Source organism: Musa acuminata, chromosome BXJ2-7 (genome assembly GCF_036884655.1).
Source record: "Musa acuminata AAA Group cultivar baxijiao chromosome BXJ2-7, Cavendish_Baxijiao_AAA, whole genome shotgun sequence".
NCBI lineage: Eukaryota > Viridiplantae > Streptophyta > Magnoliopsida > Zingiberales > Musaceae > Musa > Musa acuminata.
Window position 1 is genome coordinate 37639645 of NC_088344.1, and position 16666 is coordinate 37656310.

General features: G+C 43.7%; 1 protein-coding gene across 1 annotated transcript; it reads left to right on the plus strand.

Annotated features, from left to right (window-relative positions):
- Positions 1–5719: 5719 nt before the first annotated feature.
- On the plus strand, positions 5720–8775 carry LOC103974765 (cholesterol 22-monohydroxylase CYP90B52). The gene is made up of 8 exons (XM_009389653.3): positions 5720–6111; positions 6177–6501; positions 6585–6737; positions 6972–7217; positions 7307–7396; positions 7480–7558; positions 7664–7770; positions 8437–8775. Exons 1-8 carry the CDS (start codon positions 5897–5899, stop codon positions 8671–8673), a joined length of 1452 nt encoding a protein of 483 aa, XP_009387928.2. The 5' UTR covers positions 5720–5896; the 3' UTR covers positions 8674–8775.
- Positions 8776–16666: the final 7891 nt, after the last annotated feature.

Sequence of the window (16666 nt, forward strand, 5' to 3'; positions counted from 1 at the left end):
TTCGGGCATGCGACTCGCCAATCTCTTTTGAAGATCTCTATGATAAGTTGACTGACTGCGAGATGTCTTTGAAGCGTGCGGACAAACTGCCTGGATCAACTGTCACAGCTCAAGTCAGTCACAAGTCTAAACGGAAGAACACTCGGTACTCACCGAACATCACCCAAGGTTTGGCTACTACGCCTCTTGATTCTGTGAGTTCCATGCAACACCCCTCCTATCCTCCTAGTCATCCCTTCTCGCAAAGTGGCGACTCCAGCCATCATCCGTCTTGGCGTCCTGCCCTACCGAGCCATCAAAGACGGGTCGTTTGCCAACTGTGTGACAAAGTCGGCCATTCCGCTAAAGTTTGCCGGTCTCGTCTCCGCCTCCCTACTCCGTCACACTGGCCACAGGCAAATCTCCTAACTACTCCGACACCTAGCCAGTCCAACTGGATTGTCGACTCTGGTGCCTCTCATCACATCACCGCTGATCTTCAGAATTTGTCTCTTCACAATCCCTATGGCGGCAATGAAGATATCATCATCGGTGATGGTAAAGGACTTTCTATAACTCATACTGGTTCCACAACGCTTAATTCTGACTCTAATACATTTACTCTCGATGATGTTTTATGCGCCCCTCATATTAAACGCAACCTCATTTCTGTTTCTCAATTTTGCAAACATAACAATACTTCCATTGAATTCTTTCCTGATTCATTTCTTGTTAAGGATTTGAGCACGGGGGCATCATTGGTCCAAGGCCCGAATAAAGACAACATTTATGAATGGCCGTCAGCCTCTCGAATGACCCAGCCCACTGTTCATTCTTCTGTTGCGGCTCCAGTTGATGTGTGGCATCGTCGGCTTGGCCATCCCTCACCCTTTATTCAGCAGAAATTATTATCTTGTCACTCTCTTCCTCTTTTTAAGTCCCCTAATTCTATGATGCATTGTGATGCTTGTCTTAGTAATAAGAGTCATCGGCAGCCTTTTGGTTCATCTTCAATTTCCTCCTCTAAACCTTTTGAAATTATATATACTGATGTTTGGGGTCCTGCTCCAATCTTATCTTTTGATAAGTTTCGATTTTATGTTATTTTTGTAGATCACTTCTCCAAGTACACATGGATATATCCTCTTTCTCATAAATCTGACGTTTCTCGCGTTTTTTCCACTTTCCAGAAGTTGGTCGAAAACTATTTTCAGTCTACCATTAAAACAGTCTACTCTGATGGTGGCGGTGAATATCAAGCCCTGGCGTCTCATCTCTCAGCTTGTGGCATTCAACACCTCAAGTCTCCTCCACATACTCCTCAACTAGTTGGTTCTGCCGAACGCAAACATCGGCATATAGTAGAAACTGGACTCACACTTTTACATCAGGCTTCCATGCCTTCAACTTTCTGGACAGCAGCCTTTCAAACTGCTGTCTACCTAATTAATCGGATGCCTACACCAGTTCTACAACACCAGTCCCCCTTTGACACACTGTTCCACAAACCCCCTAACCTTCGTAAACTCCGCGTGTTCGGTTGTTTATGTTATCCTTGGTTACGTCCTTATGCCTCTCATAAGTTAACATCCCGATCTTCTCCTTGCGTCTTTATTGGTTACTCACTTGACCATAATGCTTTCCGCTGCTATAATCTCCACACTCACAAAATCTTTGTATCACGTCACGTTATCTTTGTTGAGTCTAACTTTCCTTTCCAAACCCTTCCATATCCTGCCATACGGACCACTTCACTATCTCACTGGAGTATACCTTCGGATCAATCGGACGAGCCTCCCATGTCTTCGTCTACTTCCTCCCCTCCTGATCCGCACTATATCACTCCAGTTCAACACTTGCCCGTTTCCTCTGTTCCTACTCCACTCCACTCTTCTCCAATTGATGGGGCAATATGTTCCGAAACACAACCATCCTCTTTACCTCCTTCTCGCCCAAGTGCCCCTGACGTGTCTCCACTTGACCCGGCTTGTGCCACTGATCCTCACCAAACATTACCTCCAAATCCTGTCATCTCCAATCATCCTATGACCACTCGCTCTAAGCATGGTATTTTTAAACCTCGTCAAGTACTTAACCTACAAGCTGTCATGAATTCCTCATCCCCCAACATTGAACCCACCACCTTCACTCAAGCCCAAAAATCTCCGCATTGGCGTATTGCCATGAGCGAGGAATATAATGCCCTCCTCCATAATTCAACATGGGATCTAATTCCTTTTCATCCTTCACAAAACATCATCGAGTGTAAGTGGGTCTTTAGAATTAAGCGGAACCCAGATGGCTCAGTTGCTCGATATAAGGCACGCCTGGTCGCCAAAGGGTTCCATCAACGACCTGGAGTTGATTTCACTGAGACGTTTAGTCCTGTTGTTAAACCCACTACAATCCGGCTTATCTTGAGTCTGGCTACCACTAAAGGCTGGCAATTACGACAATTGGATGTTAATAATGTCTTTCTACAGGGATCTCTATCTGAAGATGTTTTTATGCAACAACCCCCCGGTTTTACTCATCCTCAGTATCCACAGCATGTTTGCAAACTTCGGAAAGCCATTTATGGACTTCGTCAGGCTCCGAGAGCTTGGTACACTCAACTTAGCTCATTTTTGACTTCTGTCGGCTTTCTTAACTCCAAATCTGACACTTCGTTGTTTCTGCGACATCATCATGGAAACACAATGTATATTCTGGTATATGTGGATGATATTATTGTCACAGGCAACAATCCCGCCAGCATCCAAGCGTTCGTCAAACAGCTGGCAGCTCGATTCTCGCTTAAGGATCTCGGACCCTTGAGCTACTTTTTGGGCGTCGAAGCTACCTTCACATCTTCCGGTCTCCTTTTATCACAACGCAAGTACATTCAAGATTTGTTATTAAAGACAAACATGCAGGATGCAAATGCAGTTACAACTCCCATCTCTACTAGCGGTTCTCTCAAATTATCAGATGGAAGTCCTGCTACGGAACCCACTCAATACCGCCAAGTTGTTGGCTCTTTACAATACTTAGCTCTCACGCGTCCAGACATCTCATTTGCTGTGAACAAATTATCACAGTTTATGCAGCAACCATCTACTCTACACTGGTCTGCGGTCAAGAGACTTCTACGATATCTTAAAGGGACTCTAAATCATGGACTCTTTTTTCGTAAACACTCTCCACTTCGTCTTCATGCATTTGCCGATGCTGATTGGGCGGGCAACCTTGATGATAGAACATCCACATCGGGGTATATTATCTTCCTTGGTGCTCATCCAATCAGTTGGAGTTCTAAGAAGCAAAAGACAGTCGCCCGGTCTACAACTGAAGCGGAATACCGTGCCATTGCCGCTACCACTGCAGAACTCAATTGGATCACGAATCTTCTCCAGGAACTCAACATCGATTCCACTCCTACAATATATTGTGATAATATTGGAGCTACCTATCTGTGCGCTAATCCGGTATTCCACTCCCGCATGAAACATATTGCTATTGACTTCCACTTTGTACGTGATCAAGTTGTCCGCCGTCAACTCCGTGTTTCTCATGTTCATACAGCTGATCAATTGGCCGACTCACTTACGAAGCCTATAGCTCGTAAGCTGTTTGCATTACATCAGTCCAAGATTGGCCTCCTTGATAGGAGCACCATCTTGCGGGGGCATGATAAGTAGATGAGATTTCCCTAACTGTTGAGGAAATCTCTCTACTCTGTTGAGGGAAATCCTCTAACCCGTTGAGGAAACTTCTCCTTCTAACCTGTATATAAAGACGGAGGATATGTCAATAACATTTAACTTCTTCTTCTACAACTCATTTATCTCTTTATTTTAACAAGATTTAGGGTAGAACTCATATAAGTTTCTTTTTAATAATTAATGAAATATTATTCTAGTCTTTTGACAAATCGATCGATCAGTTCAAAATGATTATCTATTTTCTTTTTTATTTATCCTAAAAATCTTATCATATTTATTAGCATTAATGGTAGCATGAATCATAACTTACATTGCAATTAGGGATGTAGTACGAAACCATGAGTTCATTGTCTAGATGGGGTGGATGAGACTGCAATAGTCGTAAGCAACATCTAGAAGCAAGTTCACATGGTTAGACTTGTTCTAAAGTAACGATATTTGTTTGCATCGATCCGTGCCTTATATCATGGGAGTACCATTTTGAGAATCTATCAATGGATTATTGATAAAGTGAAGAAACAAATGTCATATCTTTCTAATATATGTATAATAATAAAAAAATATGACTCCATTAATATATAACACCGTGATTATTCTAGATACATCGAGATGTGTCATGTCATGTCATGTCGATAAAATTGAGTATATACTCATGATTTCATCACATAATTATATAAATAAATAAATATATAATTAAAAATTTTGATTGGACGGTAGAGGAATATATGACATCATTATTCTTCTATAGATAGATCATGATATATTGTGTCGGTATCGATAAAATTAAGTTTTTACTATGTATTTCATCATCAAGGTACGGAGAACATTAATTAGTTTAACTTTCGATATCAAAAAATAATAAATATTATTTCTCCTATTATATATTGATTCTATCGTTATCCTAGGCTTATTAGATGACATATCTTATGAGGGGGTATTATATAATCGTCAAGTTTTTTATTATAATGTTACTTGACTTTTTCTAACTCATCATCGAATCGATTATAATATATAAGAGGCTTAGTGAGGGTACTCTTCGTGAACGAAGAAGGGAAAAGGACCTACGTAGATTCTTGTAATCAAATATAGTGCTTGCACAAAGGATCCGAGCCTCTCTCTCTCTTAGTGAGGGTACTCTTCATGAACGAAGAACCCCTTTCATTCATGAGAAGGGAACAACAACTCATAAAGAGAGTGAATAGGATGCATAGCTCAAAAAGGCACCTGATGATAACCTCTGATCTAAGCATCAAAGCTCAAAAGGTGCTATGTGATAGATAGTCTCTGACTTAAAAGATTTCCAATCAACTATCGATGCCCTCTTTCTATTTGTCTCGTAGATGAATCTTATCATTCAAGCTCAAGAACGGGATGATCGAACATGATCGGAATCCCTCACACAGTGCACAGGCCATGACTAGAACACAATTATATCAATAATCAACAACATACATACATACATTCGTACGTATGGTCGACTCTATAACACGTCATAATTCATATAAATTATTGTCATCTTCTATAGTTTGCCAAATTACATTGATAAAAATTAATCTTTTATATATTACCTGAAGGACAAAGAACACGATTATTTCCAGCCACATCATATATCTTCGTAACTTCTCACCGACACTTAATTCACACAACTCTGTAACTATTTGAATACATTGATTAGATTTCACTATAGCCCAAGGAAATGAGACTCCTATTAAAATATTATATATATATATATATATATATAATCCACGTAATATTATTTCAATAAATAATGTAAATATTACGACATTAATTATCCAACGGAGCAGACATCTATCTCCCACTGATCTCCACAATCCTTCTATCGACTACTTTTAGTAGGTGACGGAACCTGTCTGTTCCTATCGTGATCACAACATTGGGTTCTCTTTCTTGGATTGATACTGATGTGAGACCGACCACACGCACGTCTCTTCCCACTGGGAGCCCTCCTCCCAACATCAAATAATCTTTAAAGTTTAAGCTATGCATACATGTAAAATGTTCCTTAGACAATTCAACTCATTCGTGTCATGGCCTATCTCAAGCAGAGAAAAAGCCACTTGATACTTTCTCCATGTGAAACGGCAACCCATCTTTTCCACAAACTATAGGAGACGAAGGGAGAGGGACCTGTGAAAGCAAAGCTCCAACTCCCAAGAGATAGGGGAAGAGAGCAGCGCTCAGCCTTGTCTCCAATGTCCGGGTTCATAATAGACGAGCTCCCCCTCCTCCTTCTTCCTGCTCTGGTAGCCCTCTTCTTCTACGTCAACCTCGTCAGATGGAAGAGGCTGAAGAGGTTGAACCTCCCACCTGCCGGTAGCGGTTGGCCTTTCATCGGCGACACCTTCGCATACCTCAAGCCTCATCTGGCCACCTCCACTGGCCTGTTCATGGAGCAACACGTCTCCAGGTAACTCCACCGCACTAGATATTGCCTCGGATCCAGCCGATAACCATAGTGATGCTGTCCCTTAGGTACGGGAAGATCTATCGGTCTAATCTCTTCGGTGAGCCGACCATAGTCTCAGCCGACGCGGGCTTGAACCGCTTCATACTTCAGAACGAAGGGAAGCTGTTCCAGTGCAGTTACCCGAAGAGCATCGGAGGAATTCTCGGGAAGTGGTCGATGCTGGTTCAGGTGGGAGAAATGCACAGGGAGATGCGGATGATCTCTCTCAACTTCATGAGCAACGTGAGGCTCCGGTCGCAACTCTTGCCGGAGGTGGAGCGCCACACGCTGCTTGTGCTGCGGTCTTGGAGGGAGAATTCTCCTTTCTCTGCTCAGGAAGAAGCTAAGAAGGTATACATTCATGTCAATCAATCTTCAAGCATTTAGTTTGAGAATCCCTACTGATAGTGTCGGTCGCGTCCCTTAACACGCAGTTCACCTTCAATTTGATGGCCAAGAACATCATGAGCATGGACCCATGTGAACCTGAGACCGAGAAGCTGAGGCTGGAGTACATAACCTTCATGAAGGGTGTAGTATCAGCCCCTCTAAACTTCCCCGGAACTCCATACTGGAAGGCCTTAAGGGTACGCTACTCTTCACGGTCACAGCTCGGTTTCAATCATAATTAGCATTCCAAATGGAAAAGGAAAGAAAAGAAAATTACTAAGCCATGAGATACTAGCAATTCTGGAGATAATGTTATAGTTCTTGGCCCACAAAATGTACAATCTGTGAAATAATACCTGATGAGATATCTCCGAATTCGATTTCACACATGTTGTTTTCTTTACCATGCTGTAACATTGCATCCATCGCAGTCACGGTCAAACATCCTGAGGGTCATCGAGCAAAAGATGGAGCAGAGGATCCAGGAGAAGAGCGAGAGACAAGGAGGAGCAGAGGATCTCCTTGGATGGTCTTTAAAGGAGTCAAACCTGTCCAAAGAACAGATCCTCGATCTCTTGCTGAGCTTGCTCTTTGCTGGCCATGAGACCTCATCGATGGCCTTGGCTTTAGTTATCTTTTTCCTCGAAAGCTGCCCGAAAGCTGTTCGACAACTGCGGGTAGATCGCAAGTCTCACCATCTCTGCTTCAGTTTCTAAGTGGGAAGGTTTGGGTTTCGGCTGTTGACATATCTGCTGCTACTGATTAGGAAGAGCACAGCGAGATCGACCGAAAGAAGCAACGAGGAGAGGCTGGTCTAAACTGGGAAGACTACAAGCAAATGGAGTTCACCCGATGCGTAAGATCTCCGTACAACACACCAAAGAAGACTCCCATCTCTCTGTATTCTTATGATTCCTTCGATTTGTCTCGTGAATGAAGGTTATAAACGAGACCCTGCGGCTTGGCAACGTTGTAAGGTTCGTGCACAGAAAGGTTCTACAGGATTTGCAGTACAAAGGTACGTCGATTCATGCCTGCCATGTACGCCGTCCGTATGTATCATCGAGGGATCTGATTCGCCATGCACGAACTGACATATCTATCTTTGCCTTCGCTTGCAAAGGATACGACATCCCCTGCGGATGGAAAATTCTTCCGGTGTTTGCTGCGGTTCACTTGGACTCTTCTGTTTATGATCATCCTCATCAATTCAACCCATGGAGGTGGCAGGTAATTAGTCGCGCTCCTCTTAACTCTTTGGCGCTATGCATGTCTTCCTTCATTCGAAGGTAGCATCAAATGTGACCCAATCACTGTCCACTGATCTACATGTGTCGTTAACTGTGGCTCTGACAAAATTAGGTTCGATATACGTCTCTATATAAGATCATTCGTGGGGCGTGGTGGTGCGACCAAGATATCTTTTCATTTGTCTTGGCTGATGTGTTTGACCTCTACGATGGCGTTTAGTCAGACACGTACGTATGTCCTGTGTTTAGCGGATTGATCCATAATCTTTAGTGGATGGGGGGGCAGTGTGACGGAATGAATGCGACGTGGTCCAAAGTCCTGTGGAGAAGGTGGATGATGGTTGCGTGCATGAGGGCGTGCGTGACTCGGCTCGTGCGCCGGACCCACGCTCAAGATTTGGCACCAGCATGATGTTCTACCTCGCAGCCACCTTTAGATTAAAATTAGACGTATAGTTGCATGGTTATTCTCTGATTTAGATGGAGCACAAACACACACACCCTCTCTCTCTCTCTCTACGTCTCAAATGCTCCATGAGAAGCGAGGAGGAAGAGGGAGGCGAAGAAAGGGGGCATGCATTTGTTTGCTACATGCTTGTCTAAGGAACTGCTTTCTTCTCCCTCTTCTTACCTTTGCCTTGTGCAGAACAACTCCTCCAGCGTGACGGCGGCGACGAACAACTTCATGGCTTACGGCGGTGGCCCCCGTCTCTGCGCGGGCTCCGAGCTCGCCAAGCTCGAGATGGCGGTCTTCTTGCACCACCTCGTACTGCGCTACAGGTGGGAGTTAGCCGAGCCGGATCAAGCGTTCGCGTTCCCCTTCGTGGAGTTCCGAAAGGGACTCCCCATAAAAGTCTACTCCATACATGACAGTCCTATGTGACATCTCAAGAGTCTTCTGTTTACATTTGAATACACGTACGAAGGAGCAGTAGTTATATATACGTGTGTGTATGTTCAAGCTCTGAATAAGGTTAATTGGTCACTTGGGTGCATAGTACAGATATAGGCAAATTGGTGGAGCAAGTTATTCAAGTTTTGAGAATTTAACATGATGAACAAATATTCCACCTTTTAGTCGTAGTCTCTAAACTTAGAGACGTTCATATCATAATAATACCATAAGAGATGCTTGGATGCTAACCACGTCATCATACTCATGCAGTCAAGTTAGTCTGCTCTTGACAAGAATGACATATAAACCAGCCATCGAGATCCTGACACCATTAACATCTCGATGGGAAACGTGGCCTTTGATGCTTGCATTGCCAACATGACCTTGATTTATGAGCAACTTCTTTTATCCGTATTAGGGAAAAGGAAAGTGATGACGTTGCCAACTCATCCTTTTCAAAATTGTCACCTAAGCAATAACATGAGCGGAGAAGCTCACACCCATCTTCTTCCCTGGTCGTCGACAGAGCACCGACCCATCCAACTCTACCCATCTCAGTCTCTCAAAAAGCTGACAAACGAGGCTCATCTCTTCTTTCCTCTTTGTTAGAAACGTCCATTACGAGAAATCTGACATCTCTTACCGATCACAGTTCTAGAAAGACTCATACGACCGATGACAGAGAGCATTAATCCCCCGACAACGTGATTCGTTTTTTCTTTTTGATCGATTGACGCGAGGGACCACTCTGTTTATCCCGAACGGATTCAAAATCCTAAGAAACAGTACCTTCATGATCGTTATTTTCTAACGCCACCCACAAAAGAAGCGTGCTCATCAGCCATCGACGTTAACGAGCTCTTGAGGACGTAAGAGGCACTCTAACCCATCAGCCATCGACATTAACGAGCTCATGAGGATATAAGAGTCACTCTAACCCATCATTGACTTTAGTTGTTCAGGTATAAAAGTTAATCCCCAAAATCTAAAAAGAAAGAGAACCAAACTAACCACTACTAAACTCCACGGAACTCTTTCCACACTTCGTTACTAAGGCATCGGAGGGGTCGGGTCGATAGTATCCCCTCGACTCTGACTGCTTATACAAGGACCTCGAAAAGGCTAAGGTGCACCTTGGGATGACACCAAATCTTCTTCAGCAAGTAAATAACACCTTGAAATTACGCCAACTTAGTCTACTTCCCACTGGATCGTCCCTATTGACCCCCGTGGGTCCCTTAGATGGATTTGTACTTTCGGGATGAAATTGAGTCATGCTAACTTTGCGGTCAATAACATCAACGTAATAATATTTTGGCATTAGAAGGGGGACCCAAATGTTATAAGAACGTCCATCTACGAACCCTCTCAATGAGCGTTCCAGTGAGGAAATGCCACCCCCAACACAACTCCTTCGAGCAAGGAAGGCAACTGCCCCCCTTCCTACATGTGGAAGCCTCCACCTCAACGTAAACTTTGAGATGCTACTAGCACCTATTCAATGACCCTGACCTTTACTCGTTGGAGTCAAGAGCAAGGCATCTACTCGTCCCTTCCGATGCCTTTTTAGTCTCAATCATCAAGTATAGAATCTCATCGGAATGATATATGCAACCATCCCTCGCCTACCCCAACTAGCCCAACAGGCGACCCCTATGTTGTGATCGATGGTCCAACCCTCGTTTGCTCTCATTGGAAAATCTGGTTAAAGTATTATATACACAGCGAAAGATCAGAAAATAAAAAACTCAAAATTTTCAAAGAAAAATATTTTGTTGTCGTGCAACGATTTGTTTGTGAGAAATCATAAAACCAAAAAATTTATGTATATAATGTGAGATGTGTTACCTAGGGAGATCATATATCCTTGAAAGATCTTCAATCTATAAGAGAGGATGAAAGATGTCAACTATCATCATCTCTAGCAGTGATCTACATAACAGATATGGCGACAATGGTCCTCAAATCACAACATGATCTTTCTCTACACATGCACCACAAAATTGTGCTATCTTTAAGAAAGGGTTGACTCTTTTTGCTATCTAAATGCCCCAAGCATGGGTTGTTAGTTGAGGGGAACATGTGGGACACCTATGACTAGCCTATGCTGCTAGTCATATGTGCCCTACAAGCCAATCACATGAGTGATGACACACGTGACACAATACATATTCTTTTTACTTATTATTTGTTTGATATATTTTATTTTATATTATATGTTGCATATATTGTGATGTTCATAGATCTATACAATGAGAATCGGATCATGACGAGATCACGATAATAAGATTAATTTACCTTTAAACACAGACCATAAATAATCTCGATCATAGGTTTCTCGAAAGGGACATCGAGATAACTGGACAGACTAGTGTATTGTATACCCGTCCATATTATGGAGGCGGTTGATCTCATAGCTATTCATGTGGAGACACTAGGGATACAGTGCATATGCTCATTGGAGAATGAGTTCACTGATCGATCCGCTCACGAAATATTGGATGGTTGATAATAACTCATTATTAGACAATGATTTTATCGTCCCAATGGAGTATCCAGTCCTTAGACTTGAGACACCAAGGATGTCATGTATGAGTACTCTACTCTTTGATACCAGACTTATAGATTTGGAAGTTTCAAATCTAACACAACCAATCATCGGAATTGATAGCCAACCTTATAAGGGCAATTGAGTATCGATAGAGGATTATCCGCTCTTGATATCATTAGAGTGTTTTTGCTTAGGCAAATCTCTGACCATGGTTATTCGGATTGAGAGAGAAAGAGTTCTCGAGGAGGATTCGATTAAAGCGAGACTCAAGTATATTTTGTTTGGGCTTAACGACATCATGCTCGATATATGGTCTTTGGGATATTAGATTGATGAGGGACTTTAGATACATGATAACTAAGGACAGACATGTCAAATGGATTGGATTCCCCTGCATCATTTAGGGACTACGACATAATGGCATAGTACATCCGTAGTCGATAAGTCGAGTGAATTATTATGGAGATAATAATTCACTGAGCGAGAATAAGTTTTAACAGGTATGACTCACAACCAGCTTGATATTGGGCTTAAAGGGTCACACACATATGATAGGTGTTGCAATGAGTAGAGGTGCATATATGAGATATTCACTAGAGCCTCTGAATTATTGGATCTTGTGGATAAGATCCAATAAGAGCTAATGAGAGATTATTGGATAGAGATTCATTAATCCGAGAGACATGAGTAGTTTGACAACGATCCTGTACCCAACAGGACAAAATCCATTATGGTTAAGTTGATAGGGACCTCTATAAATATGAGGAAACAAAAAGGGTATAGGATATACCCTTTTTAGCTGCCACCTCCTACACTCCTCTCTCTCTCTTATCCTCAAGCAACAGCCTTAGTTTAGAGTGTGTGGACAATAAGAACCATCGTCCCCTCCTTGAGAGCGTGGTGTGCATGAAAAGAAGGATTGTGTAGCAATTTGAGGAGCATCTTCACAGCATCTGCCATACATATCACTACTAGAGAGGAGGACAATTGACCTTCTTCATCCTCTCCTATAGATATGTAGGTTTTCAAGGACATACGATCTCCCTAGGCAACACATCTTTCATATACACAGTTTTTCGGTCTTGCATTATTTTCGCGCACCAATCTTCGCACGACGATGAGAAACTATTTTCTATGAGAAATATAGGATTTTTTTTTTCTTCTGCTACATATATGATGTTGCTCTAGGTTTCCCAACAATAGTATCAAAGTCATGTTACTCGTGCGAAAGATTGATTTTTAAATTATGTGTGTTGTGTTGAATCACGTAGAATTATTTTTGTATGATTGCTCCAATTTTTTTATCATAGTTTTCAAATCTAGACTACACCTATTTTCTCTATTAAAAGTTGTTTTAAAGAGAGCTTTTGACATCAAAATTGTTAACGTAAAAGGGGGAGAAAGGGCGACAACTATTGCTGCCCTATAGATTTGTTGAAGGCTACTTACTGTTGGGAAATCTAGGGTGACATCACATGTGCATCGAAAGAATAGAAAAAAAAATATCCCATATTTCCACAGGAAAAATTAGTATCTTATCATCGTGCAAAAATTGGTGCTAAAAAACCTACGAAACCGAAAAACTTCACGTATAAGAAGATTGTGTTACCTAGGGAGATCGTATATCCCTGAATTCTTATAGATATGTGAGAGAGAATAAAGGAGGTCAATTGTCCTCCTCTCTACTAGTGATCCATACTGTAGGGGCTTCGAAAACGCTTCTCAAATCATTACACAATCTTCCTCATTATGTGCACCATGTAATCAAGAAGGGGCGACCTTTCTTGCTATATATATGCCCCAAATAGGGTTTAGGGTTAATCTTCTATGCTAACTCCCTTCATACAACTAGGGAACTTCAGTAAGTTATACATAAGTTGCTTCGCTCCTCGATTTGCATTGAATTGATGGTCATTCTTGCATCCACCATTCTACAAGCTAGCCCTTCGTTGAGTCCAATCTTTATATCGGCTTCAAGTGTTCCATTATTTATTATTGTCTTAAGTTGCTTACTCATTTGATCTCGTAATACGTCCACCAACACATTACCTTATGCGAGATTATGTAATGACTCCTCACCACTCGCTCGATCCGTTGAGTTTTATGGAGTTATTATTTTGAGGTACTCCTCAACATGTGCGGTCTGTTGCACATGATTTTTCCTTTTGAGCATGAAAACTCATCCTTCCTGGATATTTGTTTCATTAGAGCAACTTCTCTTTGTACATCTTTACCTATAAAAGTTTCATAGACCACCATCCTCTTAGACTACTTTGTCTTGCCGAATAAACTATGGATTATTTTACCCTCACAAACGCACTTGCTAGCTTATGACTCTTCACCAATACAATCCCAACTACACCCCTAAGGACTAACAACATGTTAAATTTGCTGCATACTTTAACCTCCTTCAAATGTATCCTTTTCATGCCGAAGAGAATGTTTTAATGCTCCATGACACGAAGTTTCAATCCCCGTGGGATGACCACGAATATTTCATCGTCCGTATATAAACCCTTATATAGTTACTGAATCATTCGAGTTAGCAATTCCCCTTTTATGAGCTTTACACAACTATTTTGATTGCTGAGTAACCCATCTCATTTTGCACGGTCTCATCCTTTACCAAGCGTCCCACTTGTCATGAGCACTATCAAGTTTGGTTACCAACGTTGAGTCGTAGCTTGAACTCAGCCATCTCAACCTTTGTACACTATGTATTCTTCTAAGCTTGCTTATCCTTATGGTATCTCTCGCGCGAAGGGTTGATCATTATTTTGAATGTCAATCTTAGATGTCCGCTCCTCCGAGTGACCCTTTCCTTATATCTCCATGCTTATTTCTCCCAAACGATCATACGTGCTGACTGCCCTTAACATAATCCAATTAGGTTTCACATGTTTGCATATTAAGTGTTTCTATGTGTGCTTGTCCCTCTCTGATACCAAATGTCACAAATTTAATTAGTTTTGCCTAAGTTGTGCGGCACTTTTATGTGTCCGTCCGTAAAATCAATCACTTCGAAACCTCCTATAGGTTTTTAGGACTTACAAAAGAGAAAATGAGTTAGAAAAAGTATTTCACTCAAAATCTACGATCAATCATTTTAGCAAACACTTTATAGTCAATACAAATTATAATCATAGACCTCGTAAGCTTTGAACGATCACAATTAATAATTTTAGCTCTGAAAAATATAAATTATAGTCAATGCAAATCCAAAATAGTTCACTACAAACTAAAATATCCACAAATACCTACGTGACATGCCCACATGACATAATCTTCATTTACAAATCTAAACCGAGCATCAAAATAAATCAAAACAAGACTACACCAATCCTCTCCATACTGTATAAAATATGAATATAATTTTTATTGTAAAATATGAACATAAGTATTACAATAAATATCTTTTTTCCGTCACATGAAGATGATTTTGCTGAAAAAAAGATAAAAATTAAAATATCACTCAGATGACCCGCGACTTCGATAGGACCGTCCCTCATCCCGAACCGACTTCTTTTATCCGTGTCTTTAAAATTACAAAAAAAGGGAAGAAGAGCGACAAGTTAAGCAAACTCCTGCTTGCTTTTTGTTAGTGCAAACACCCTTGAGCCGTGGCCTCAGGGTCGACGCGGCTTGGTCCGAATCACGTGGTCGGGGGATCTCTCGGTGGCGTGTCCTGCCGCGATCGGGAGCCCTCGGGGAAGGCGCCGTCGGCTGGCGGGGGCGTCGTCTTGGCACCTGCACGAAGGTCGGGTCGGTAATTCGGCCCGACCTCTCCGACGATCAAGTTAGCAACGATGTGGAGAGGATTTTGGAAGAAGAGAGACAACAGTGTTCTCCTAGTCTTTTTTTGTCCCCCCTTGTTTATTTGGAACTCGGGTGTATTTATAGGTGGGCCTGGGTGTTATCTGACGTCACTGTTTGTAGGGGCAGGTGAATACTTCACGTGGCGTCTGACACGGCCATTGGGGCTGCGTGGGAGGCCGAGCTGCTGCAGGGTATGGCGCGTCTCGGTCGACGTGTTCCCTAGCCTTGGCCGAGCCCAAAGGGCGAAGAGCCGGGCTCGTCGGCTGAGGGGTGGTGGCGTTGTTGTGACGGACAGGGTCCAGTCGAGGCGTTAATGCGCCTGGGTCGGCGTCCCAGGGTTTCGTTGACCGGGGCATGAGGCGTTGGTTCAGGGTGGCTGGAGTCATTCGCATCCTATCGCCATTATTGCCCTCATCATATTCCCCCCCGGAAAGAAGCTATGCGTCGGCAGTCGTAGCGAGAGTTCGAGGCATGGCTTGTGTTTTAGAGTTGGTCGGTTGCGGAGACACGGACCCTGGGGGTGCGGAAGGGGGTGTCGTCCCGAGTGGCACAAGGCTAAGGAACCGAGAAGGGGCCAAGTGTGACTCGGGGGGGCAAAAAGTCGAAAGGCCGAGGAGCGGCCGAGCATGTCTTGGGTGGCGTAAAGCCGAAGGGCCGAGGAGCGGCCGAGCATGTCTTGGGTGGCGTAAAGCCGAAGGGCCGAGGAGCGGCCGAGCATGTCTTGGGCGGCGTAAAGCCGAAGAGCCGAGGAGCGGCCGAGCAAGTCTTGGGTGGCGTAAAGTCGAAGGGCCGAGGAGCGACCGAGCATGTCTTGGGTGGCGTAAAGCCGAAGGGCCGAGGAGCAGCCGAGCAAGTCTTGGGTGGCGTAAAGCCGAAGGGCCGAGGAGCGACCGAGCATGTCTTGGGTGGCGTAAAGCCGAAGGGCCGAGGAGCGGCCGAGCAAGTCTTGGGTGGCGTAAAGCCGAAGGGCCGAGGAGCGACCGAGCATGTCTTGGGTGGCGTAAAGCCGAAGGGTCGAGGAGCGGTCGAGCATGTCTTGGGTGGCGTAAAGCCGAAGGGCCGAGGAGCGACCGAGCACGTGCATCGGGGCTCTTAAAAGCTGTCGTGTTAATTGCTGCCTCGTGGATGGGGTTTACTTTTACTGCACGTTTCCAGGCGTTGAGGTCGAGGGGGTCCTTGGGCGGCATCGCGTCCTCCGGGTTTGCCACGTCAGGTCTTTCCTTTAATTCGGGGCCCCTTTGGGCATTCTTCGATGCGACGTAACGGGCGCGCGCTTGCGCGAGTGTGTTGCCGCCCATTCTCGGGAAGCAATGAGGCGTTGACCCTGGCGGGATATCTCCTTTAAACGTTTAGGCGCCTGTCCTCTCCTCCAAGCCTTGCTGCTGCGCTTCCACCTTCGAGCCCCGCCATTGTGTCCCCAAGCTTCTTCCCGGCCTTCCGCGCGGTTTCTATCTTCTTCTCGAGGTCAGTCGAGATGTCGTCCTCTCCTTCTTCACTTTTCTCCCCGTCTTCCTCTCCCTCTTCCTCTCCCGTGCTTAGGGCTGGAGGGGGCGGTCCTCCTTCGACCTTGGCCGAGTCCTTTGACGAGGAGACGGCGCGGTCGCTTGAGGCTTT